Source organism: Nycticebus coucang, chromosome 14 (assembly GCF_027406575.1).
Source record: "Nycticebus coucang isolate mNycCou1 chromosome 14, mNycCou1.pri, whole genome shotgun sequence".
In the NCBI taxonomy this organism is placed as follows: domain Eukaryota; kingdom Metazoa; phylum Chordata; class Mammalia; order Primates; family Lorisidae; genus Nycticebus; species Nycticebus coucang.
This window is the reverse complement of record NC_069793.1, coordinates 90,631,750-90,659,579: the sequence shown is the minus strand read 5'-3', so window position 1 is coordinate 90,659,579 and position 27,830 is coordinate 90,631,750. Positions and strand designations below refer to the sequence as shown.

General features: G+C 38.8%; 1 protein-coding gene across 1 annotated transcript in view; it reads right to left on the bottom strand.

The window, feature by feature from the left end:
- The window catches only part of CNTN5 (contactin 5), a 1,447,249-nt gene that overhangs the window by 364,601 nt on the left and 1,054,818 nt on the right, over nucleotides 1–27,830 (bottom strand). Inside the window, exon 9 of the mRNA XM_053561942.1 lies at nucleotides 11,703–11,805. Coding sequence (XP_053417917.1) covers nucleotides 11,703–11,805 — 103 coding nt within the window. The remainder of the gene's footprint in view (nucleotides 1–11,702; nucleotides 11,806–27,830) is intronic.

Below are 27,830 nucleotides of genomic sequence, written 5' to 3'. Positions count from 1 at the left end.
TGGGGCAGATTCTCATGGTTCCAGGATGAGTCATCATCCCTCAAGAGCCCCAGGTCTGCCCCATAGTAGAGAGCCAGAAGACAGAATTTCTTCTGGACACTGGAGCAACCTTTTCTGTACTCCTTTCTAACCCTGGTCTTCTATCCCCCAAGCCTGTAGCTATCTAGGGGGTATCTGGAAATCCTGTTACCAAATTCTTCTCTCAGCCTTTAAGGTATAATTGCGGCCACTGGCTATTCTTTCATGCCTTCCTAATCATGCCTGAAAGTCCTGCTGCCCTTCAGCGGAGGGACATACTAACCGAAGTGGCAACAGCCATTTATATGAATCTGGGACAAGAACCTACACTCTGCCTTCCTTTGTTAGAAGTCTGGGCTATGGAGGGACAGGTGAGAATAGCAAGATCTGCTCAACCTGTCCAAATTAAGTTAAAAAATCCCACCATCTATCCCAATCAAAAACAGTATCTTCCAAAAGCAGAAGCTAAGGATGGGATCCCACAATAGCTAAGCTAAGCAGAAGCTAAGGATGGGATCCCACAAAAGCTAAGCTAAGGATCCCACAATACAGAATCTAAAGCAATGGAAATCTTAATGCTTGCAATAGTCCATGTAACACTCCTATTCTAGGAGTGCCAAAGCAAAATGGAACTTGGAGACTAGTCTGCATTGTAAATGAAGACCTCTGCATTGTAAATGAAGCGGTCATTCCTCTCCATCCTGTAGTTCCCAATTTGTATACTTTATTATGTCAAATCCCTGAAAAAGCTGAAAATGGCTTTTTCTGCATTGCTCTTCATAAGAATTCATCATACCTTTATGCTTTAGAAGACCCCTCTGACTCTTAACAGCCAGCTCACCTGGACTATGTTACCTCAGGGAATTAGGGACAGCCCTCAGTTGTTTAGACAAACCTTAGCCCAAGACTTGAGTCATTTCTCATATCCCACAGCGACTCTTACTCAGTATGTAGATGACATTCTTTTGGGAGCACCACCTGGGGAGGATTGCCACAAAGCTAGCCAAGCTCCAGTAAACTTTCTAGGTGTTTGCTATTATGTGTGCCTGAAGTGCACTATTTGGGTCTCCAGCTTTCACAGGGAGAGAGAGCCTTGAGTAAAGACAAAGAGAACTAACATTGGCTCACCCTAAACCTCGAACTGTCAGACAGCTTCAAGGCTTAGGAATTGTGGGCTTTTGCAGACTCTAGATTCCTGAATATAACAAAATAGCTTGACCACTCTAGTATTTAATTAAAAATGCTCAAAAGGAGTGCCTGGTCACTCTAGAATGGGAAGCAGAAGAAGATAAGGCATTCCAACAGTTGAAAAATGCTCTCTTACAGGCCCTTGCTTTATGTTTTCCTATTGGACGACAATTTCATCTGTATATTAGAGTGGACTGGAACTGCCTTAGGAGTTTTGACCTAACACTAGGGTCTAGTTTTGCAACCTATAGCTTATCTTAGAAAAGAAATTGACACTGTGGCCAAGAGATGGCCACACTGTCTACAAGTTTTAGCAGCTGTAGCCCTCTTGACCCCAGAAGCAACTAAGCTAAGTTTAGGAAGAGACCTAATTATTTATACTTCTTCTGATCTTACTGGACTTTTAAATTCAAAAAGCAATCTTTGGGCTCGGCGCCTGTAGCTCAGCATCTAGGGCGCCAGCCACATACACTGGAGTTGGCAGGTTCGAATCCAGCCCAGGCCTGCCAAACAACAATGATTATCACAACCAAAAAAAAAAAAAAAAAGTAGCCGGGAGCTGTGGGTGCCTGTAGTCCCAGCTGCTCTGGAGGCTGAGGCAAGGGGATCACTTAAGCCCAAGAGTTTGAGGTTACTGTGAGCTGTGACGCCATGGCACTCTACCCAGCTTGAGACTCTGTCTAAAAAAAAAAAAAAAGCAATCTTTGGCTATCAGATAACCTTCTTTTTTTGTAGAGACAGAGTCTCACCTTATGGCCCTCGGTAGAGTGCCGTGGCATCACACAGCTCACAGCAACCTCCAACTCCTGGGCTTAAGGCGATTCTCTTGCCTCAGCCTCCCGAGCAGCTGGGACTACAGGCGCCCGCCACAACGCCCGGCCATTTTTTGGTTGCAGTTTGGCCGGGGCTGGGTTTGAACCCGCCACCCTCGGTATATGGGGCCGGCGCCCTACCAACTGAGCTGCAGGCGCCGCCCTATCAGATAACCTTCTTAAATATTAAGCCTCATTACTAGAAGGGCCAGTGCTGCAGTTACACACCTGTGCCACTTTGAATCCTGTCACTTCCCTCTCTGAGTCCAATGAGGAAATAGGGCATGATTGCCAACTCATTATAACACAGAGCTGTGCAGCTAGAGAAGATTTACAAGAACCACCCCCCACCCTAATCCAGACATGGTTTTGTGTACAGATGGAAGTTCTTTCATAGAACAAGGAACTCAGAAAGCAGGCTATGCGGTGGTGACTCAGTATGCTGTCACTGAGAGAGTCTCCCTTCAGGGATCAGCCTGCAATTAGCTGAGCTAATAGCTTTAACCCATGCTTTAGAAATTGGGAGAGACAAATGAATCAATATATACACTGACTCAAAATATGCTTTCTTCATTTTATATGCCCATACTGCCATTTAGAAGGAAAAACTATAAATAACTTCCAATGGCTCCCCCTATAAAATATCATCACGAAATATGTTATTACAAGCCGTTCATGCTCCACAAGAGATAGAAGTCATTCATTGTAAAGAACACCAAAAAACATTAGATGATATCTCTGAAGGTAACCAACTTGTTGATTGGCTAAAGAGGCTAAAATGGCAGCACAGAAGGGAAAAGTTCCCCGTGAGGCGCTCCTCATTTGGGAGGAATTACTTGAGAATCATGTCCCTCAATATACCAAAAAGTAAAGCAATGGGCTTTATCCAGAGACTATTCATTACTTCCTTCAGGCTCACTACAAAATAGAAGGGGACTTTTGCTATTACCTGCTGCAAGTCAATGGAAAATACTTAAAACTTTACATCAGTCTTTTCATTTTGGCACTGAAAGTACCTATCAAATGGTTAAATTTCTCTTTAATAGAAAAAACTTCTTTGAAACTACAAAACAGATAATAAGAACTTGTGATGTATGTCAGAGAAACAATCCTTCAAATTACCATGTAGCATCCCCTTGTATACAAAAACACGGTAAATATCCAGGTGAAAATTGGCAAATAGATTTTACTCATCTCTCTAAGGTACATGGTGTACATTATTCGCTTGTATTTGTGGACTCTTTTACTAATTGGTTTGAAGCATTCCCTTGCAGGGCAGAAAAGGCCCAGGAAGTTGTAAAGACTTTAGTACATGAGATGATCCCCAGGTTCAGACTCCCTCAAAGTTTGCAAAGTGATAATGGGCCTACCTTCAAAGCAGCTGTTACACAGGGAGTATCTAAAGCTTTACATACTATTCTATTCTCTATTGAGAATTGGTGCCTCACTACACTATTCTTGGAGGCACCAATCCTCTAGAAAGTCAGAGAAAATTAATGATAAAATCAAAGGACAGTCATGAAAGCTAACTCAAGAGTCTCATCTCCCTTGGACTAAATTGCTTCCTATTGTTCCCCTTAGAATAAGAAATTTACCTCAGAAACTTGGTTGTAGCCCATCTGAGATATTATACAGATGACCCTTTGTAACTATTGATTTATTCTTAGTTACAGGTCAAGAAACTACAGAATTAGTAAAACATATTACTTCTTTAGCTAAATTTCAACAAATCCTTAATAACACCCCAACTACATTTTCAACACTAACAGGGCTTTTCTCTCCTGGAGATCTAGTTATGATCAAAACTCTTCCCTCCAGTTCACCTTCCCTGACCCCAATTTGGGAAGATCCCTTTCCTGTCATCTTGTCTTCTTCTACAGCTGTTCAAGTTATAGGAGTAGATTACTGGATGTATCATTCACAAGTAAACTCCTGGAACCCACCCTCTCCTACAGAAGCAGACCATGAAGAGAATCAACCACAGTCCACCTCCACTTGTGAGCCTAAAGAAAATGTAAAGTTATTGTTTAGGAAACGGCAAGAAAAGTGTTCATATAGTTTTCTTTTGTTATCGCTCCTTATTTGCAACCTGACACCAGTAGCACTGTAATTAACCCCCTCCTCTCCATCTTCTACCCTTGCCGTTCAATAACCAGAGTTGTGTCTCCCAGAGATGACGTCATCAGGCCACAAACAGTGAATAGGCCCAATTCTGTCATGGACCCCTGGATCACCCTCCCACTGGAGAAACCCTGACTGCACCCTTCCGTCATTGCCAGGTGCAGCAGGAAGCAGTTAGACTGGGTCTTCATCCCTTTTCCCTAACAGCAGTTAGAGTTTCTACTTGGAGAAGGAGAAACAAGACAGGGTTTCCCCATTCAGGGCTTTTCCTAGGCCTGGGCAATTTCATGAAAGGACCGTCCTAACCTTTTGCCCCTAGCTAGAGGGGCCACATTTATTCAGTTGTAAATAACACTCATTAACCTTGAAAATATGTTTCTGTCTGCCAAGTTTAATTCTCAAGATCTAATACTCCCAGACAAAGAACCCACGTAGAGACTTCCCACTTGGGTCTTTCTTTCTGCCAGAAGCTCTGGTACTTTTTACTCCTTCCGTATTCCTTTCTGTCTAATAAAATCCGATCTTACCATATGATCTGTGGTCCCTGGGTTCATTCTTTGAATCCCTGAGATCAAGGACTTACTGAAAAAGAAACTTTGGTAACAAAATCACTCTAGAGATAAAGTTTGACTTTATCTCTAGAGGATAAAGGGGGAACAGCTTGGTCAGAGTGAAGTGTTTAGCAGATATTTATCTAATGGCAAAGACAGGGCTCAAGAAGCTGTGATACTATATTCTTCTAAATATAAGAAGATAGAATGCAATCGATTTGAGAACAGAGACTATGAAAATCCTGGAATCTGGGATAGTGCCTGGCACGTAATTGGCTTTCAAAACCTGAATGCCTGTATTTGGTTTTAAACTCTTTCAAGATACTTTAGTCCATTTACATTGGTGAGATGAGCCTCCTTTTTGCTCTTATGCACCCCTTCATTAACAAGTGAATCATTTTTTCCTTAAGAAAGAAAAGCAAACCTTCTTTCATTGTGCTTTGTTTTACTGTGCTGTGAAGATCCTGCATTTGTTTACAAATCAAAGGATTGTGGCTAGCACAGGTCAAGCAAGTGTATGGGAACGATTTTTCCAATAGTAGGTGATTTCTTCACGTGGCCATGTCATATTTTAGCATCTTTATAACATTTCACAATGTTTTCTTACTATTTTATCTGCTAGGGTGATCTCCGATCTGTGTGATCTTTGGTGTTACTGTGGTAATTATTTGGAAGTGCCACTTAGGACTTTCATAGCTAGAAACTGCACCGTCTGAGACAGCAAACCTGATAAATGTGTGGGTTCTGACTGCTTCCTTGCCTTGCTGCCCCCAGCTCTCCCAAAGCATCCCTCTTCTCTCAGACATGACAATATTGAAATTAGGCCAATTAATAACTGTACCCTAGCCTCTAAGTGTTCAAAGGAAGAGTCACATGTCTCTCACTTTCAATTAAACACTAGAAATAATTAAGCTTAGTGAGGAAGGCATGTCGAAAGTCAAATTAGGCAAGAAGCTAGGTCTCTTGTGTAAAACTAAAGTTGTGAATGTAAAGGAAAAGTTCTTGAAGGAAATTAAAAGTGCTATTCTAATAAATGAACAAATGATAAGAAAGTAAGGCAGGCTTCTTGCTGACATGCAGGAAATTTTAGTGGTTTGGATAGAAGATCAAACCAGATACAACATTTTCTTAAACCAAAGCTAGAGCTAGATCCTAACTCTCTTTAATTTTATGAAGGCTGAAGAGGTGAGGCAGCTGCAGAAGAAAAGTGTGAACTGTGACTCTAGCAGAGGTTAATTCACGTGTATTTAAAGGAAATACACAAGGTTAAGCAGCATAAGCTGGTGGAGAAGCTGTACACAGTTATCCAGAAGATCTAGATAAGATCATGGACAAAGGTAGCAACATTAAAAATCAGATTTTCCTATGATGCCATGGCACTCTACCCAAGGTAGAAGAGTGAAACTGTCAAAAAAAAATCATATTTTCATGCGTATATAAATAAAATATTTAAGATAGCATGGAAGAAGATCCCACTTAGGACTTTCATAGCTAGAAAGGCAAAGTCAATGCTTGGCTTCAAAGCCCCAAAGAGCAGAGTAATTATTTTGTTGAGGGCTAATGCAACCATTATTTTAAATTAAAGGCAATATTCTTTCACTGTTCAAAAAATCCCAGGGCTTTGAAGAATTATGCGAAATCTATTCTGCTTGTGCTCTATAAGTGAAACAACAAAGCCTGGATGAAAACACATCTGTTTACAACATAGTTTACAGAATATTGTGGTATTTGTATTAATCTCACTATTGAGAACTATTGCTTAAAAAAAAAAAAAAAACTTCCTTTCAAAATATTACTGTTTATTGACAATGTACCTGGTGATCCAAGGGCTCTGGTGAGGATATTCACCCCACCAAATGCTTGCTAAGTCAACATGTAGCCCATGAATCAAGGACAGATTTTCAACTTTCAAATCTTATTATTTAAAAAATACATTTGGTAAGGACATTCTTGCCATGGACAGTGATTTCTCAGACAATGTAAATCAAAAACCTGTAAAGGATTGGCCAGTCTAGATGCCATTAAAAACATTCAATATCAATGACAGGATGTCAAAAGATCAATGTTGACAGGAGTTTGGAAGAAGTTGATTCTAATCCTGATGGAGACCGGAAGGGCATTGAGACGTCAGTGGACAAAGTCCCAGCAGGTGTGGAGGAAACAGCTGGAGAACCTGAATGCGGAGTGAAGCGTGAAGATGTGACTAATTTGTTTCAATCTCATGCTCAAACTTGACCGCAGGAGGAGTTGCTTCTTAGGCATGAGCAAAGACAGTATTTTCTTGAGATGGAATTCACACCTGGCGAAGGTGCTGTGATTATTGTTTAAATGACAACAGAGAATTTAGAATATTACATAAACTTAGTTGGTAAAGTAGTGACATGTTTTGAGAGTACTGACTCTAATTTGTAAGAATTTCTACTGTGGGTAACACATCAAACCGCATGGCATACTACAGAGAAATCGTTCATGAAAAGAAGTCAAAGCATGCAGGAATCTATATTGAGAGTTGTCTTATTTTAAGAAATTGCCACCACCTACCCTAACCTTCACCAGCCAACCACCCTGATCAGTCAGCAGCCTTTAACATCAAGGCAAGAACCTCAGAAAAGACTATGATTTATTGAAGGCTCAGATGATTATATCTTTAGCAAAAACAGTATTTTTTAATTAAGTTCTGTATACTGTTTTGTTAGACATAATGCTACTGCCTTCATAATATACAACTATATAGTATAAATATAACTTTTATAAGCATGTAGAACCTCAAAAATTCTACAACTCATTTTCTTTTTTTTCTTTTTAGAGACAGAGTCTTACTTTGTCGCCCTTGGTAGAGTGCTGTGATGTCACAGCTCACAGCAACCTCCAGCTCTTGGGCTTAGGTGATTCTCCTGCCTCAGCCTCCCAAGTAGCTGGGATTACAGGTGCCCACCACAACACCTGTCTATTTTTTGTTGCAGTTTGTCCAGGGCCAGGTTCAAACCCGCCACCCTCAGTATATGGGGATGGCGCCTTACTCACTGAGCCACAGGCGCCACCCGACTCATTTTATTGTGAAATTTATTGCAGTTGGGTGTCACTGAACCTATGATAATTCTGAGGTATATCTGATGCAATGAATAACATGATAAAAACAAACAGTCATTTTTGGTAGGGAATATTGATTGCCCCAGTAAGGCTAGGAGTAGGCAAAGTTAAAAATAGCAAAATTTTATGCTTGTGATCTTCTCTTAGTTTGTCTTTCAAACCAATATGGTATCAAATATTATCTTATATGTCTATCTATCTATCTATCTATATATTTTTTTTACTCTGTCCTTCACTCTAGCCTTTAAATATGATAAATCTCTCTCTTCTTCACTCTCAAAACAAACCCTTCTTATGGGACAGGAGATCAAGAGAGATTTTATAGACTGTGGTGTTAAATAGAAGTATGACTAGAACATGCTAATAAGTTGTGAGAATAAAATGAAAATGAAGTTTCAGTCATATGAGATGAGTAAGCTCTAGAGATCTGCTGTGTGACCTTGTGCTGATGGTTAACAGCTCTGCGTGACAGGCTTAAAGATGTGTTAAGAGGCTAGAGCTCAGGATAAGTGTTCTTATCACAATTAAAAGAGAGCTGGAGAAATCTTAGGGGTAAGATGAAAACAAAGGCTCTTGACAGAATGAGGTGAAAGTGGAGCCGAGTAGGAATGTGAGTTTGGGTGTGAGAGAGGGAGGGCTAGAGACAGTATCTGCCGAGGAATCTGGGGGAGAGAAGAATAAAACAGCAAGGACTTATTATTTGTTAATGACAAAGGGTTGACTGGGCTGATTGTCTAGAGGATTTCTGAGTTCATTCATTCCTTCAACAGGGATTTCCATGTGCTGTCCGTGTACTGTGTGAGGCACTAGGACTGTACAGTGAGGAACGCAGCGGGATTCCTGCCCTCACAGGACGTGAAGCCCCCTGGTAGGTAGGGTGCTGGAGACTGTTCCCCTTTCTTGCCTGTCAGCCTTCCCTTCCCCCTAGACTCTCTGCCCCGCTGTGTACTGAGGACTTCATTCTCTGGCTCGTGCATGGCTTCTGTTTGGCTTCAGCCATGGGAGCCCCCAGAGGAGATTACAAGGCATGAGGACAAGAAGTCAGGGTGTAAATTTCTACTCCTTGCTTCAGCTCTCTCTTTAGGGATACAGTGACCACGGTTCCCTGACCCGCACCTTATCTCCCAGTTCTCCATGGTTCTGACAACACTATCTCCTCCTCCTTGTTGTTCAGGCTTAAAGGTCATAATCAATTCTTATTATTACCAGTCAGTTTATAAATGCCTCAGTTTTCCTTCTCGGTCCTCTTAATCCTGATCACAGATCTTCAACTTGTCCCTTTAAACCCCATAGAACCATTTAAGTTAAAATCTGTTCCTGACTGATAACAGATAATTTTTTTTAAGTAGAGAAACACTTATGTAAATAATTTAAAATCATGTTCAGTAGTATAAAGGCAGGAAAAACCCCAAGTATTTAGATACAGGGTAATGAGTGGGACGTAAACAGAATAGTCGCCCATGCTGCCTCTCTAGGAAGGGGTACTGAAGTGAAGGCCAGAAGTGCAAAAAATGGGGGGAGAGCTTCCCCATAGAGGCAAGAGAAAGTACAGAAGCCATGAGACAGAAAAGGTCTCCACATGCTCCATTCCAGAATTTGCTTATAATACTCTCAAGAAGAACATTTGGTTAAGAGATTCTGGTGAGGACACACTGACGAGAACAGAGGGCCTGAATGGGAAATAGGCCTCATTGATGACTGAGATCTAGGGACAGATGCCACAGATGTTTGTAAAGTAGGCGAAGGCCCACCAGAGCCCCGCGTGTCATCAGGGTGGGGAGAAGCTCAGGTGAGCTGTGAGAATTAAGCAGATGCTCAGGCATTAATTTGCACTTGCTGTGATCATGTTGGGATTCATGACGATCTACACCCCATGATAACACGCTGTAAAGGAAGTAACACAACGTCAAGATGTTACTTCTTTGATCTTGTTTCACAAGGCTGGCAGGTCTGTCTTCAGGTAGAGGTAGATACCTTTACGACATGTTTCCTTTTACTGATAGTTGTGACATTTCATACAAAGGATACAAAATGATCAAGGGAGACTTTGAGGTGGTATGTCCTGTTTCCACTCTCTTTTATTTATTTACTTTGGGGAGTAGGACAGCAAAGAAAGTGTAGGAAAGCTGAAGAAAATAAGGTATTAAAAGCGCACAGAAGATTTGACCATTGGATATTACCCAGAATAAAAGGGACTTTAAGCATCAATTTACTAAGCATATTTCAAGGCTTCCAAAAGCAACCACATCTAACTTATTAAATAAGCTTGCCTGGGGAAATGTTTATATTGTTTTTTCCCCTATAAATAAGGTTTTCTAATTTGTTTTACCATATGACCTCCCTTTTTTTGTGGCTTCAGTACAAATTTTGATATTTAGGAATTATTTAACTGCAGGATGTACTAAAAACCTTTGTCATCAAGCCAGAATGCATTATTTTTTGCATTTGTCAGAATTGAGCTTCTTACTTGGAACATTTTCAGGCATACATGATACCACACAAGGAAAATGGTAACAAACAAACAAAAAATACCTCCACGATTTATAAGTATTATTTAAATCCTATGCCCTTAAATAACATATATGGGTTTGGAAGACTTCCTCAGATAGCTGACCTAATATATCCTAGATATATTTTAAGTTTGGAAATATATTTCTACTTGTGAGTATTTTTTGCTTAAAAGATGGGCCACATAACAATTTATTTTTCTTTTTTAGTCTACTGCAATGTTACTTAAAGTATGAATTGCACATACATGTTATTTCAATCAGTCTTGAAATTAAAACACAGGATTTACTACCCTGTTTCCCTGAAAATAAGGCATCCTCCAAAAATAAGATCTACTTACAGGAAAGATAAGACGTCCCCTGAAAATAAGACCTAGTGCATCTTTGGGAGCACACCTTAAAATAAGACACTGTCTTATTTTCGGGGAAACAGGGTATGTACATCCCCTAAACCTACATTTGCTAGCTGAATTTTTCATGTTTACTAATATTTTCCTTGCTCACAGGCTAAGCCTGCTTTAATAAGCACATTTATATAGCATATTTTGTCCCCAAGTATTTTATCATTATGCTGTGGGAGTTAATTCACTGTAACTGAAGTTAAATGATTAGTAACTGGGATAGAGATGCATTTATGCAAATTACAATTATAGAATCTAGAAAGGACCCTGAGGTCTCATCATCCTAAAAAAAAACCCCAAAATATCAACACTCAATTTAAAATAAATCATAATACTCTAATCAAATGTAATCAGAATTTCACTCTTACCTCTGATCCCAATATCCATATTGTAAAAATCATCAACAAGTGACTGTGTATCATGAGATGTAAACCCTCAGAAATAGTCATTAAGTGTAGCAGGCATTAGTGTATGATATAAATTACCTCCCTGATTCAGGGAACAATTACCTGTTCTACATGTTGACAGGTGGTGCTAGTGTATTATTTTTATTTCAGAAGATACTGAAATAATCAATCAACCTACTGTAGCTATTATCTTTATGATTGCCATCTGTCGTATTATTATTTCTTATCAAAATGTATATTTTACATATGAGGAGCAGATAAGATCTAATCTTTTTATCCTTTTTTAATTTATATCATTGCTGAAGGAAATTTAAGGTTACATTCAAATTTTGAGACAAAGAGATGGAATTTTTTTCATTTAGGTAAGTTTCCTCTATGGTAAAATACCAAAACTATATACATTACTGTGCATAGAATGACTAGAAAGATAATTATAGTTGGTAACTTTGTCAATTCCCATTTGCCTTTCTTTTTTAAAAAATGACTGGCTCCCATGGAGCTTCTGGGCAAATGGAACCTGGAAAAAAAAAAAATCAATGATCCAAAAATAAGATATGTCACATTTTAATAAATAATCATGTCCAATTATGGAAGAATATGTACTTACTTGCCAAGTGCAAAGCACTCCATTTTAACAGTTGTTCCCTTAGCAGCTGTAACCGTGAAAGGAAAATGGACCTCAATTTTCGGCTCATATTCTCCCATCACACCTTGGAAATAAAGAATAATAGTTAAGCATAGAATGAACATCACATATTTTTTTTCCAGTCCTGGAGATGTTACATTGAAAACTGTTGTGGTTGGGTTGTTAATGTCTGTTTGATGACTGCGAAAGTTTTCGACACATTAAAATAAGAAGTACGCTTAGGCTCAATCATTATGATGCCTTCTTATTCCTCCCTTAGGTACTTGGATTGTACGCATGTCCAGTATCACTTAAAGTAGTAATTATTGAAAGTGTTAGCCAATAGTAGTAGTTCAGTTACTGATTAGTCTCCAAAAATAAATAAATAACTATAAACATTTCCCACGGGAAACAGTACATTGGTATTTTTCAACAAAAATGGTAACAAAATGTCCTTTATCATTGCCAGATAAATGAATATGCATCTATTAAGTTACATATTTAATTAATACCTATAATGTGCTAGGCATTTTACTAAGCATTGTTAGAGTTATAAAGATTAATGAGGTATTTCTCAGGCACTCAACAAGTATATTCTTTTTTTCTTTTTATTGTTGGGGATTCATGAGGGTACAATAGACCAGGTTACACTGATTGCATTTGTTAGGCAAAGTCCCTCTTGGGATCGTGTCTTGCCCCCAAAAGGTGTGGCACACACCAAGGCCCCCCCCTTCCCTCTCTCTGCTCTTCCTTTCCCCCACCTCTCCCTCCCTTTATCTCTCTCTACTCTCCCCTGCCCCACCCCCACTGTGACCTTAATTGTCATTAATTGTCCTCATATCAAAATTGAGTACATAGGGTTCATGCTTTCTTAAAGAAGAAGCAACACACTGCATCTCGAGTATGGGAGGAATTCTACACATCAAATGACTGTAATGCAAGATTGGGAGGGAGAAGTGACACAAATGAGGTTATTTCTTACCTATTATGTACATTTGAGGAGATTGTAAGAATAGTTAGGGTTTGGATAAATGGGGAAAAGATAAGAGAGAAAGTAAATGGATCTATAGGAACAAAGATATAGGTATGAGAAACAACCAGGAGTAAGAATATCAGTTTTTCTGGCATGTTGGTATTGAAGGGAGGTAGAACTGGGTAAACGGGGAAATGTAGACGGAGGCTTGGCGCCCTTTGCTCAGTGGTTAGGGCGCTGGCCACATACACTGGGGCTGGTGGGTTCAAACCCGGCTGGGGCCTGCTAAATAACAGTGACAACAACAACAAAAATAGCCGCGCATTGTGGTGGGCACCTATAGTCCCAGCTATGTGGGAGGCTGAGGCAAGAGGATCACTTAAACCCAAGAGTTTGAGGTTGCTGTGAGCTGTGACGCCTCAGCACTCTGCCGAGGGTGACATAGTGAGACTTTGTCTCAAAAAAAGAAGACTTTGATTATCAGAGTAAGACATTCAGACATTAATATGTAAGGAATTTGGAGCCATTGTGATTTTGAATAGGAGAGAGACGTTATACTGAGATGTATATATTGGAATTGGAGCAGAGACAGGTGTATCAATTACATGACTTCAGTAATACAGTGTAGACATAGTAAAGGCCTGAACTTTAACTGTGGCAGTAAAAACAGAGAAGGTGTGCTAGATAGAAAACAAAAGAAAGAATTAAATGGTCAAACTTGTCACACAATGAGGTATAGGAATAATAGTGTGGACAGAATCCATAATAACACTATGGTTCTCAGCTTGAGAGTTTAGTGGATGCCAATTAAAAAAAAGAACACAGCCACAGTAAGAAATCTGAGGACTTTCAATTCAGGACCACTGAGTTTTCCATATGTACCAGATATTTAGACTAAAGTGTTGACCACATACATAGTACAAATAGGAGAATGGAGCTCAGGATGAGTTCCATACAGACGACAGATGGGGCAGCTGAAGGCAGAGATTGAACAGGGCTTTTGTCCATCATAAAACAGTGAGCTAGGTGAGGCATGTTGGATTCTGGTGCTAGTGTCATCACATAGCCTTGAGCTCATTTTCTCCCCAAAATAATATTTAGAAGCCACGTTATGTATAGACATCACACAGAAAACAGCTATGATCTAGCACAGATGCTTCTCTGAGGAGAATGTGCAGGTGTTTGGGGGTCTCTATTTATGGGCATATGTGACTCTGTGTGTTAATTCCTCAGTGTATGTGCATAGAATGAGAGGAGAGGGGAAGAAACCCAGACAGGTAAGATAAATGGTGTAAGATACACTAGACATAGAAAGAGAGAAAGGGTTACCTTTGGCCAAGAAAATCTTTTATGTGCTTCTTGTTTTATTTCTTTATCTTATTTATTTATTTATTTGGGGGCATTTGAAATAAGACTTGAAGGAAGACTGTGGACAAGAATAGATGGTAAGTGTTTAAGTTCTCTTACGACAAGAAGATTATCTTTGTTTCTTGTACTACATTTTTTTGCAAAGTAGAGAAAATGTTACTGATTTTTTCATCACAGAGCTCTGAGTTCCAGACCTGCCTCTGCTAATGCCTGGACTCTGACAAGTCAGCAATCTCCAGGTTTTATTTTTCTAATTTGCAAATGGGGGGATAATATCCTGGTTTAATGGGTTAAGTCTAGATTGCTTCCTCAAGTTTGCTGCACACCCACGCCTGATACACAGCGAGAGAATTCAGTGGTTAGCGCTATCAAGTTGCCCCACACAGACGCTGAAGCACGGCTTCTCTGTTTGGCCATCATGTTCTTCTCCTTTGCTGCTCTTTAGATATGTCCCTTGTTTCTCCCCTGTACTTTCCAACTTCCTTTCTATAATTTCTTTGGCGTTCTTTATTCGCCTTTACCTCTCCTGGCTACTTGAATAGCAGGATTTGGCCTGCTTGTAATACCTATCAACTCATCTGCATGATGTGAATTTTACCTCTGGTGATCTTTTACCTGTAAGCTCCATATCAAGACTCCCAAGCTCCATATCAAGACTCCCACGCGTCCCGCTCAGGGCCCACCTGTGAGTCCACCCATGAAGCAGACACCGAAGTTATTTTCTGATCTTCCCACCCTTCTTAGGATGGATTCTGTAGTGTTGTCCTTTTCTGCCCATTAGTTTGGTGACTCAGTAAAACTTGGACTTGATATTTATTAAAATGAAGGCCTTTACATGCTTGGGTCCCTGTGAGTGCTGGCAGTAACTGAGTATTGTAGATTTGGAAGTCACATTTCAAAATATTTCTATATAATTAATTCTAGTGAATTGTTCAAAGAGGTTTTATGAAAAAGGGGCCTGATATCTGTTTTGCCACTCTAAATAAATAGTTCTTTCAACAATCAGCTTTTATGTTAATACTTTTGTGTTCTTTTTATTAAAGAAGGTCCCATATTTATACAAAATTTCATGCCCTTTAAAACCTAAATCTGTCTCCTTATAATACCAAAGAATTACTGGTACTATTGACTAATGGGAAACAGACACATACATCTTTTTTCAGACACATATCTCTTTTTTCACTTAGATAACGTTTGTAAATTGCAGAGAAGCCTTTCTTTTATTTCTGTGATCTTTAAGAATGACTCAATGGATAGGCACTTTGGTGGTATTTGGGAAGTGACTTAAATAGAGACTTCTGATGTTCCTCAAATGATTCCCATTGTGGCCAAAGACATTGTTAAACCTCATTCCAGGGCCCAAGAGGTTGTCAGTACTCCAACTATATATTAAAAATAAAATAAAATGGTTTGAATAAGAGGCCTAAAACTATATTACCTAATTTGAGCTGTACTATAATAAATTATTGCTTTTTTAAAAATTACTATGAGAATGGTGATATAACAATTGGTCACATTTAGTGGTTAGGTTTTGCTTTATATTTCATGGGATAATTATATTACAGCTAAAGTTGACCTTAGCTTATATGATTTACCTTCCATCTTTTAAAGATGAGAGAACTAAGCATCAAAGAGGTCAAGTAACTGGCTTATAATCTTATAGAAATCTATTGGTAGAAATGGAGCAAAAATAGGGATTTTTTGACCTTTTATGTCCAGAGCTATTTTCTTGACATCCCTCTGTCAAGGAACTTCAATCACAGTGTATAATAGGCCAGGCATATCACACATACTACATTAATCATTGTCTACCTGCCCTGGTTATAGAGCTGCAATTTTTAATATCTCAAATAGTTTGTAGCTTAGCTTGTAATTTCTTTTGTTGGGGAAAGTTTGATACTAAAAGGAACAGGAAGCCGTCTCATAGGACACAGAGCTGAAGATCAAAATATTGGGCATGTCTTTTCAGTGGAAGGAGCTCTTTGATCTCTGGATCGCCCCTGGTATGGAGCCGAATGTTCTGAACATTGCTCAAGAGACACTGAAATGTATCCTTCCTTCCTTCCCCACACCTGTCTCTCCTGGCTTACTTGCTTGCCCTACTGTAGAATGATGTGCCATTAGAAGATGACCCCAAATTACCCTAATTCCTAATAAACAGAAGGCTCCCAGCTGAGAGCACATTACTCTCCTTCTATATTTCCATGGTTGTTGATTTTCTTATTTATTCTAATTACTTACAAAGAGCGAGGGTGCTTTTCCCTAAGTGGAACGTAATTTAGAGAAGTGTTTCTCCAAGCATATTTTAGAACAGAGAGCCAGGGACGTCGGACAAATCTGAAAACCTTATTAAAATTTAGGCTACAGGGTCCACCTGTAAGCCTAATGATGAAGACTTTTTGAAGGCAGGGCTATGAACTCTATATTTTAATAAATTCTCTGAGTTAATTTTATGCATATTAAGGAAATTCAAAGTTGGACTGTTCTTACTCTGACTTTTCCCATGTTACTTGTCATTCTTAGAATCAGAGTGCAGTAGACTGACATGCCTAAGAAATCATCCTGCCAGGGTGATTCCTCAGTGCCCAACATTAGGGCAAATTATGTTCAACCTGCACGTGCTGGTGGTCCCATCATAGCTGCTCCACTCACCGCCTCCATTAGCGGGTTGGTCACTGCATATACAATAGCAGTTGTTATTTACCTGTAATGACAATTCTATAAGATACCAACAATGACACACATTTCTAGGATCAGAGACTCATGTCAAGTAAACCTTTAGAATTTGGCTGAGCTCAGAGGTCAAAAAGTTTTGACAGATCTTTTTCTTATGTCCAAATAATGTGTATTTACATTTTTGCCTTTAACATATTTTCCAACTATATTTGACATATTTCTCTTGTCTTCCAAGAATAGCAGCTGTTTTCTCAACATTTTTTTGAGGAAATACTTTTTCCGTCTTTTCAAACTGTGTGAGTTGAAGGCCACTGCCTTCCCATGTAGATTCTGCCTCCCTGGCTAGGGTTATCCCAGTATTCCTACACCCAGGAATTCCCAACCCCTGTGCCCCCATCCTGCATGACAGACAAGTGAACAAATGTTGTCTCTGCTGCCAGGTGCCCACAGCCCATCCCCTCCCCCTTTGGTCACTTGACCGACTGCCCCCTGCAGAGGCCAGGCTCCCAGCACTCCTGTAATTACAGTGCCAGCCCAGGCAGTCTGAAGGGTCTGCTCCAAACACAGGCACCAGAAACATGAAGAAATTCTGACAGGACACACTGGGGAACCAAGGATTTATAGAGGGCACTTTCTCCTCACCACAACCACAAGGGTTCTTCATGGGCTGTGGGGAAAGGGAGGCGGTCGTGGCCTCCTCTGGTCGGGTCTCGGAGCTCCTCCGCATCGCATGTCCAGTGAACTGAGTGTGTTCTGTCCCCTGTCGCCCCCACTGAGAGAGGGGACCGTGGCTTGGCTGCACTGATTTGACGAGGCAGGGTCCTTACCGGGAGACCCTTCTGTTAGGAGGAACAATTTCCTGCCAAGTTGGAGAGAGACCGGCCTTAGTCAGCCTCATGTGACCCTTCCCTTGGAAGGTCTGGGGATCTGACAGCAGGCCCTGGTTCTCCTCTCCCAGCCGAGGTGAGAATCACAGTTTCTCTAGTTAATTGTAGCCAGGATTTCAGTGAAAAACCCTGGTGCTTTGAATTTGTTTGTGTAAGGGGCATTTGTGCTATGGAGAGGCAGAAAGTTCTGTGGGAGCAGTTGGGTGACCCAAGGATTCCTCACCCCCAGTTGTGGGGGAGACAGGAGCCACAGCATGTTTATCTTCCATAGCAGGGACTTGGGAAAATTCCTTCAAACTGGACAGAGGGCGGTCAGATACTAGAACAAAGGCAGCACAAGCATGCTAACTGACAGTCACCCCTGCCCAGGAGCACCTTGTGGTCTGCCCTGGGGGTACCCCATCCAACCTGGAGAAGGCAAGGTCCACCCTCAGAGAATCTCAAGCTGTGGCTGTGAAGGGAGCTTCAGATGGCTGTGTGTGGGGGGCCACAGACGGATACTCTAACTCATTTCCATGATCCAAAGTGAGGTGTGGTAAGACACATGTCCTGGTGCCTCTGGAACTGGTTTTAGCTATCAAAAAAGACTCTGGGGTACTATTCAATAGTCCCCAATTAGATTATCTCTCAAAAACTATGAGGAACAATCTAACAATTTAGCTAAACAACTACAGTTAATATGAAAATACACTGAAAATACGCATACGGAGGAACCAGCAGAACACTCTCGGCAACATGAAAAATCTGAGCAACTCCACCAGGAGATTACAAGGGAGATACAGCAGAAAACACCATCCATAGAGAAATTGGTGGAATGTCAGAAATGAGATTCGGAATATGGATGGAATTGAGGAGAAAATGGAAAAAGAAAAACAAAAAAGAATACAAAAATTGTCTCAAGAAATTAGTGAAATTAAAGACAAAGTTGCCAAGATCTGGACAGAAGAAAAATATAGCAGAGTTTAAGGAACGGAAAGAGGCACTCAAAGAGCTTCAAAAAACAAACGGATGAAGGGCCATGGTGGCTCACGCCTGTAATCCCAGCACTTGGGAGGCAGAGATGGGTGGATTGCCTGAGCTCACAGGTTCAAGACCAGCCCAAGCAAGCACAAGATCCCATCTGTAAAAATAGCCGGGCATTGTGGCGGGCACCTGTAGGCCTACCTACACAGGAGGCTGAGGCAAGAGAATCGCTTGAGTCCAAGAGTGTGAGGTTGCTGTGAGCTGTGACACCACAGCATTCTACTGAGGGTGACAAAGTGAGACACTGTCTCCAAAAAAAAAAAAAAAACATGAAAAAAGTGCTCATTGTCCCTAATCATCAGAGGAATGCAAATCAAAACACCCTGCTGAGAGGGCAGCGCCTGTGGCTCAAAGGAGTAGGGCACCCGCCCCATATGCTGGAGGTGGCGTGTTCAAACCCAGCCCTAGCCAAAAACTGCAAACAAACAAACAAACAAAAAAAACACCCTGAGGTATCACCTAAATCCAGTGAGATTAATCCACATCACAAAGTCCCAAATCTGCAGATGCTGGTCTGGACATGGAAAGAAGGGAACACGTCTACACTGTGAGCCTGCAAACTTTTTATGGAAAGAAGTATGGAGAATTTTCACAGAACTAAAAGTGAACCTTCCATTTGATCCTGCAATGTCATTACTAGGCATCTACCCAGAAGAATAAAAACCATTTTACTCCAGGGACATTTAATTTAATTTCCCTTCCCAAGCATTAGGTGTAAATTGACCAAGGAGCTGCCTCACACTGTGAATACTTTCTTCTGATTATTAAATTTTAAGACTTATTTCCTGCTCCTGTTCTTGCCACTGTGATTTAGGGATATGCACTCATCTCTCTCCACCATCATCCGAGGGTTCCTTCCATGTGTATCGGTAACTTAAAAAAAGATTTTATAAATATAAGACCAAAAGAAAGAAACTAGAGGATATATTTTTTTCCAAACATATAAGCTTCTCTAGCATTAAAACATAATGCTAGTGAAAGCAAACTTTGAATATTTGATTAAAAGCGTTGAACATTGTCTTTAAATGAAAAGTGTGTTGAAAAGATTTTTGTTTTTGGAGAAGTCGAGATGCTTGTACTCTGTAAAAGAAATGTTTTATAAATATGCTCACATAACTAAAAATACAAGTGTTTTACATGAATTCCATTATTTAAAACTCTAATGGTTGATTTTTTTGTGGTGTGAAGTTTTTACTTTGTGAGCTGTATGTCTGTCTTCTCACATGTGTAAGGACTGGAGGCTTTAGAATATTAAAAAGAATAAGAAAAGTTTGTACCTGAAAAAAATGTTGGTATTTGACTATTACCAATCGTTGCCAAGACCTATGTGAAATATGAATCTAATAAGCTACAATCCTCATTTCAACAGCTAAAGACCCTTCTTTAAACCTTCACATTGACCAAACGATAAGTGGAGAATGATTATATTCACTTGAAATGAAATTAATATATTGATTCCAAAAGACTTATGTGGTCAATTAAGCTCATGAACTCATCCTAGAAAAAGTGCTACATACCTCATTGACATACGTCACTGTGATCACCTTTGAAGCAATCCCTTGGCCCTTCTGATGACAACAGTGGTGATATTCAGCAGTAAGGTATGTAGCACTTTTTCTAGGATGAGTTTGAGATCTTACTTGTCATAAATTGTATTAAGGTTCAATTCAACAATTAAATGCTTTGAAGATCTCCAAATAATAATATAAATTCACCTTAATTAGAGCTGAGTCTTTTAAATTGTGACTTAACCAGAAACTCTGATTTCTACATAATTCATTCAAACATTTATGCCTACCAGAATATATTTTTTTCATTAAAAATAGAAAGACAATTACCGCAGGAATATGGTGAATTTTTTTCAATGCATTAGACACATTAAACATAAGTTGCCATATTTACAGTCCTTTAAAAAAAAGACTGAAATGATACAGTGAGACAAATATATCATCAAGGTGACTCAAGGCATATCTAGGTGATGAGAGAGCTGTTTTACACACATCTGGAAGGTGGGGGATGTGCAATGTGGAAGATAAGACTACAGCAGAAAAATCATATACATATAATACTTATTCACATTATTGAAGAAATAAAAAGAATAGCCTTCAACTGTTCTTGTTGCTGAAATTCCTGGAGCTATTTGGACTACAACTATTTGGACTTAGGTACTTTCTAGTATCAGTTCACATAAAATCATGTCATATTACTGACTCTAACCTTGGACTTTCCTAACAACTTCTTTCCCTTATCATGTCATGTCTTTCCTGAAAATATAAGTCTCTTACTTGGGCTCACTTGAGTGAACTTCTGTTTCTTGCAACTACTGAGAATACTCGCCCACATGGCTTTTATATTTCTAAATTTTTGGTATTATTCTTCAGAAGTATTGTTCCCTCCAGAGTAGTTTCTTGCCCGTGGCTGTCTACCAGTAAACACCCAGTAATCACCCAGAAGTTGAGGAACTTAACAGATTCGGGGGAATTAATTTTGCCAGCTCAGTTGATTGACAATTGGCTGCAGAACTCTGAGAGGAAATGTGACAAATGAATTGTTTTAAACTATTGTTAAAAGTTTATTTTTATGCCTTAATCTGTACAGATTGTCTTCTTATTGCAGTCTTGTTATAGAGAATGCCAGGATTCCTGCTGCTACCACTCCCATTTGAGATACTCAACACACCACCCCTTGAATTGCTCTGCAAACAATTCAGCATATATTTTATTGTGCAAACTCATACTGATTTCAAAGCCTCTATGCATGATACGTTTTAAAGGGGGAGTGTTTTTAGTGGGGAGTGCCAATTATCACTGCTTCACCACAGGGTTTATGTGCATTAAACTAGATGTTAAGAGGGAGGGAACAAACAGTGAGCGAACACCTGCTATAAGCCTGGTGCTTTGTGAAGTGTGTGTAAGCGAACTGTCATCTAAATCTCACAAAGCACAGTGAGGTATTCACGATTATCCACACCTTTCCATAAGAGAAAACTGATACTGCAGAGGTTAAGTAACTCCCTCCACATCACTAAGCTATTAAATGCATGTCAAGGAAGTTACACCTGGGGCTATATTAATACGAAAGCCAATTTCTCCCACTAATCTGTGTTTTGCCTCAGGAAAAGTTTCTGTTGTTTGCAAAATAGAATTTAGTCTATCCATTTTTCTTTTTGAAAATTAGCTTCTACTTCAAATATTAATTTCTCAGAATAGTCTTTTCTTATCCTTTATCTATTTTCTCTCTCCCACAAGGTTAATCTTTGTCTGTCTGTCTCTCTGTACACACACACACACACACACACACACACACACACACACACACGCAGAACTGACAATTAAGTTCATGAACTAATCCTAGAAAAAATACCTGTCTTATTGCTAAATATCACCATGTTCACCTTCCACGAGGTTAAGTTCATGAATGTAATTATATGATGACAGCTCTGATGGTCATTACAGAAAAAGAGTTTCAAAATTATTCTATAGGGTTGTCGAGGCACAGGCATTGGTACATAGCTCCCAAGGGAATATAGTAATATTCAGCAATGAGATATTTAACACCCTTTTGAGGACGTTTCTTGAACTTAATTTTCCAACTTCATATATGCACACACATAGAGCTCCTGCAATTAATTTTTGTTCTGTTTTTGTAAAACTAATAACAATCATAATCAATTATTTGATCTCATCACATTTCTATTCTTTTGTTCAATATCTATTTTCTCTTTTAATCTCTAAATTTGGCCAGAACAGGAAACACATCGTTTTGTTTTCTTTGCATCCTTAAATAGGGCCTGGTACAAAGTCAATGCTCAAAAATATTTGATGACGAAAACAATGAACTAATTTGTTATTAATTACATGGAAGATGTGTGATAGGTGACATGGGAGCTGAGAATATTTTATTTTTATATATATCAATGAGAAAATTTAAGCTAATTTTAAAATCTGGAATCATAAAAATCTCCATTTTGTTTTGTTTTAAATTATTGGGATATTGGTCATATGCTAATGAAACATTTTGTGAATGAATAAGCTGATGAAGTATCTCCAATTCTCCATCATCAGTCAGTTATCAAGTTCTGTTAATTTGGTCCCTTTTACATCATCTTCATCCATTCTTTTACTTTCATTCTGATTGTCATTACTTTAATGTCCATTTTCTTTCGTTTAGCCCATTAGCTTTGGCAAGATGAAGAATCTTGCTGACCTTTGCAAGACTGTTGGCTATCAAAGCTTCATAGGATTAAGTATAAGAAAAGTGGGAGAGAAATTTGAGATAGAGTTTGGACAACTTCTTGGAAGAAGTCATGCTATCAAGGAGAGCAGAGAAAATAAGATGGGAACTAGAAGGGACTGTAAAATCAATAAAGGAATACTTTTAGGATAACTCATACTCTATTATGTTTGCTAAGGAGAATGATTCAGTATGATACTGTTTGCAAGAGAGAGATGGAATAATTGCAAAGGCTAACTTCTTGAACTAGGTAAGGGAGCATGAGATTCAGGACACAGAACTGTGAAGAACAATTCAATATTTGTGATAGGAGGTAAGGTACATATACTACACAGTTACAGGTAATATGTTGTATTTAAACTGGAAAAATTAATAAGAATATAAATTTAAGGCAAAGCCTGAGTTCAAAGTTATGTGTTTTTTTGTTGTTTTTTTTGGTCTACAATCAGGTTCATAGATATAATCATGAAATGAAAAAGACAAAAGCTAGATTTGGGATTAGAAATTCATCAGTGTGACTCTAACATAACCAAGAGATTAATGGGATAGGAAGTTGAGGGCGCAGAAGAGAACGTTCATAATAAATGACTATGCAGTCTGAGTCAGAGAGGGAAGACAGAGGTTGTGAAGGACATGAAATAATGGATTAATGAAAGGATGGGGGATCTGAAGAATCTTTTTACATAGAAAATAGTAAACAAAATAATTTGGGAAAAAGGAGCCTGTAATAAAAGGGTGAAATTGAGAATCTGATGAAGGTGGGAACATCGGTAATGGCAGGCTAAGGTTGGGTGCAGTACAATTTCCTGGAAAGAAAGTAGGTTGAAAAAACTTAGAGGACAAGATATTGGGAGGATAATTGATGCATACAGATATTAATAGAAAAGTGTCTTCAGTAAATGAAGAACACTAAACCAGGAACATGAGGGCTTATTACAAGGATGACTGCAATTGCTAAAAACTATGCTGATAATGAATCCTCTTTCTATTCATTAACATCTGAATTTCTTAGTCTTTCATTCCAAGACTTCAATGTTCTAGTCCTAAGTTATCTTTTCAACTTCACTTCCACTCTTCCCCTTTACCTCCAATATTTCACATAACAGAAATGCTTACTAATTTCCAAATAATGTCTTATCCTTAACTAATGATGGCCCTTTTCACAAGCTGTTGGTTTTTATCTAAAAATATCTCAATATGATCCCATGCACACTAAAATTCAGTTCATCAGTAAGTTTCACTTCAAAATGTGTCTAATAAAAAAGAACGAAAAAAAGTTCCTCCATTAAAAACCTAAAACGAAACCACAGAAACAAAACCACATCTGCAGTTTCTCTAGCAAGAAATCTTGTCCTCTACTGCTGGATTACCACGACGATTTATTTCTTATGATACCAACAATCTTCTTTCTTGTGTTATAGTTATTAATGTACAGCTGTTTGAATTATCTTACTGGTCAAAACAACCATCATCAAATCTGAACTGTGCTGCCTAGACCTAACCTACTCCTCATTTTCCTTTAGTCTTTTTATGTTTCTGATGTTTTCATAACTGAACCCCTAGGCCATTATAAGGATGCGGGTGGACCTGTGGGTACTTAAGAAAAGAGTCATATCTTGATGTGCTTGCATTGCTAGAAATAATGATTTCATAAGCTTAAAACCATACTGAATGAGGAAAAGGTGAAAACATACCCGCCAAGAAGTGGAACAAGGCAAGAATGCTCATTGGCATCACTTCTATTGAGGATTGTGCCGAAAGTTCTAGTTAGAGCAATCGGGCAAGAGGGAGAAATGAACGGTATCCAAATCAGGAAAGAGGCAGTCAAACTACCACCTCAGCACTGTGGCAAGACAAATTCTGAATGCCCCAGCATTACATCAAGCCCTTCATAATCTATCTCTTTCCTTTCTAGTCACTAATATAGTTGATGACTTCTTACAAATCTCACACTAGTCACACAATACTTTTCTCCACTCCCCTGCCATTTTACAACCACATTTTTGTCTTCTAATTCCTTTTATTTTTCTATTTTAAACCATGACTCAACATTCAAAACTATAACTAAATCTCATCTCTTTATCTTTAGAAGAAGTCTACCCACAGTACACAATTTATACTATTACTTTAGTGTATATCTCATGGAATTTTAATGATACTGACTCCTCTATGTCTTTCATTGCTCTGAGAATGCAGTGAAAAAATGAGGTGTATTTTTCTTTGTGCCTGCAGTGCCTGAACATAGATTTATTAATTTCTATTTGGCTGCACGTCATTCTCTGGGCCCTCCTGGAGTCGCTGATCTAGAGTTTTCTTCTGTTGAATACTTGATATCATTTTCCTGTTAAAAGTTTGATCCGCTGTCTTGAATTTGCTGATAAACATTTTCTTTCTTTCTTTTTGAAATTTAAGAGTGTTTCAAGAGAAAATCAAAGTCTATCATAATACCTGTGTTTTTCCCAGTATTTCTTTCTTCTGCTTTCCATCCATATAATTATGATTCAAACCTTCGCTATCTTTGTTTTGATTGCTGGTATACTTGATTGCTTAGATCTGACTTTTGCCTCTAATCCATTCTGTACTGTGATTCCAGATTAAATTTCCAAAAATAACATTTGCAGCATTTGTTTTCCTTTCCTAAAAAGTTATTCACTCTCCATCACCTTATGGATGAAATTCAAGCTTTGTATTTTGCCATACAAATCCCTAAAATATGCTCCAAAGCTAACTTCCCTGCCTTAGTTTTCTCCTGATCATTGTAAACTTTCCTCTCTGAACAACTCCTAAATGGCACTTACTCATTCTTTTGTTCTATTGAAAATTTCAACCTATATATCTATTTAAATACTTTCCATTAAAAAGCTTGACCAAAGTCCTTTTCTTCAAGAATATCTCCTATAATCACAGGAGTAATATGGAGTTATATGTGTAATTACAGTGATGGATTTATCCCATAAGCTCCTACAGAATTTACTATTTACACTTTTCATTTCCATTTAGTCATGTTTCCTTTGATGTTTTATGACTGGACATATTTTTTCTCTAATGAGATAGATAATTTATTGGTGACTAGAGCCGTATCTGACACTTAGTTTTGGCTTATATGGGCTCTAATTATGGTAAGTTCTGTGTATGTAGACAACCTAATTCTTCTGTAAGTGAAGGAATAAGAGCTAGTTTTTGAGCATTAGCATGGTAGCGGGGGGTGGGGGTCATTCCAAGTTCAAAGGCCTCACAAACAAGGACACTGATGGTGTAACTCTCAGACCGAGGCTGAAGGCTTATGAACACAAAAGAGCAAGAATAGAGGGTGAAGGGATAGTAGTGTGAGTCCTGGAGTACAAAGAACAGGAAACTGTTCACCAACAGTGGAGAAAGTGTATCTTGGTTCTAGGAGATAGACACACACAGTCTCCTTTTCTGTTCTCTCTTGGCCCCCGACTAATCGGATGGTGCCTGCCCATATTTAGGGTAGACCTTTTCCCAGCTGGTCCTCTCAGACTCACATATTAACGTCCTCTGGAAACAAACACGCTCACAGACACACCCCCAATTTTACTTTACCGTGGTTTTGGGTGTTGCTTAACTCAATTAAGCTGACTTCTAAAATTAACTATCACACTCCCCCAAAAGATACTGAAATCTGAAAGTCCCTATGAGGATTTGGTAAAAATCCTAGTAACATTATGATGCCTTCCTAGTCCTAAGTAATGATGAATCCTTTAATGTATATGAGGGTTAGTCATCATTTGATGCTATAATTAATGCTCAAAAACTAGCTTTTATTTGAATTTAGTTGCTTTAAATCCACTTGTATCTGAAAATAAGATTGCGCCCCCTCCTTTCATCTGATTTCCATTTGCTTGTAATATTGTTTTCCATTCCTTCACCTTGAGTCTTGTTTCTTCTTCCAAGGCTAGGTGTGTTTCCTAGAGATATCATATGGACAGCTTATGCTTTTTTAATTAAATGGCCAGCCTGTGCCTTTTCAGTGGGGAATTCAAACCATTAATATTTATTGAGAGAATTGATAAATGTGGTGGAAATCTATTCATCTTATATTGTGAGTCTGTTGCTTAGTTTTGACCTTTGAGTCACTGTAGAAGGTAGGTTTTATCCTTTATTTTCAGTGTGATTATTTTGCTAGTGGTCCATTTTGATAGTCAGTGTGGAGAATAGGTCTATGTATTTCCTGTATAGCTGGTCATGTTGTGGCAGATTTACTTAATGTTCGCATATCAGTAAAAGATTTGACTTCTCCATCAATTTTGAATCTTAATTAAGCAGGATATGGAAGTGTGGGCTAAAAATTGTTTTGTTTAAATCAGTTAAAGGTAGATGACCATTCTCTTTTGGCTTGAAAAATTTCATTTGAGAAGTCTGCTATCACCCTAATGGGTCTGCCTTTGTAGGTCAATTGGCACTTCCTCCTGGCTGCTTGCAGAACTTGCTCTTTCATCTTGACTTTGGGAAGGTTCATGACAATGTGAATTGGAGATACTCTGTTTGAGTCGAGATGACCTGGGGTTTGCTATCCCTCTGAAAGGAATGTGTCAAAATCTTTGGTGATACTTGAGAAATTTTCATTTATGATATCCTCTAGTAGGGCCTCCATTCCTCTAGGGTATTCTTCTTCCCTTTTTGGGATACCCATAATTAGTATGTTTGAACACTTCATGAATTCCCATAATTCTATCAGTTCTACTTTCTCTCTCTTCTTTTCTCCCTCTTTAACTGCCTTTCTCTGAGATTCTTTCTTCTCCATGGTACAGTCTGTTATTGACACCTTCAACTGTGTCTTTACGTTCTGTGATTGACTGCTTCAATTCCTTAAGTTCCACTATATTTTTTCTATATTCTTTGTATGTCTCATCCCTTATTTGATTCTGTTTTTAAGCTTTCTGGTCAATTCCCTTTATCTCCTTTGCCATCCATATTTTGAATTCCCTT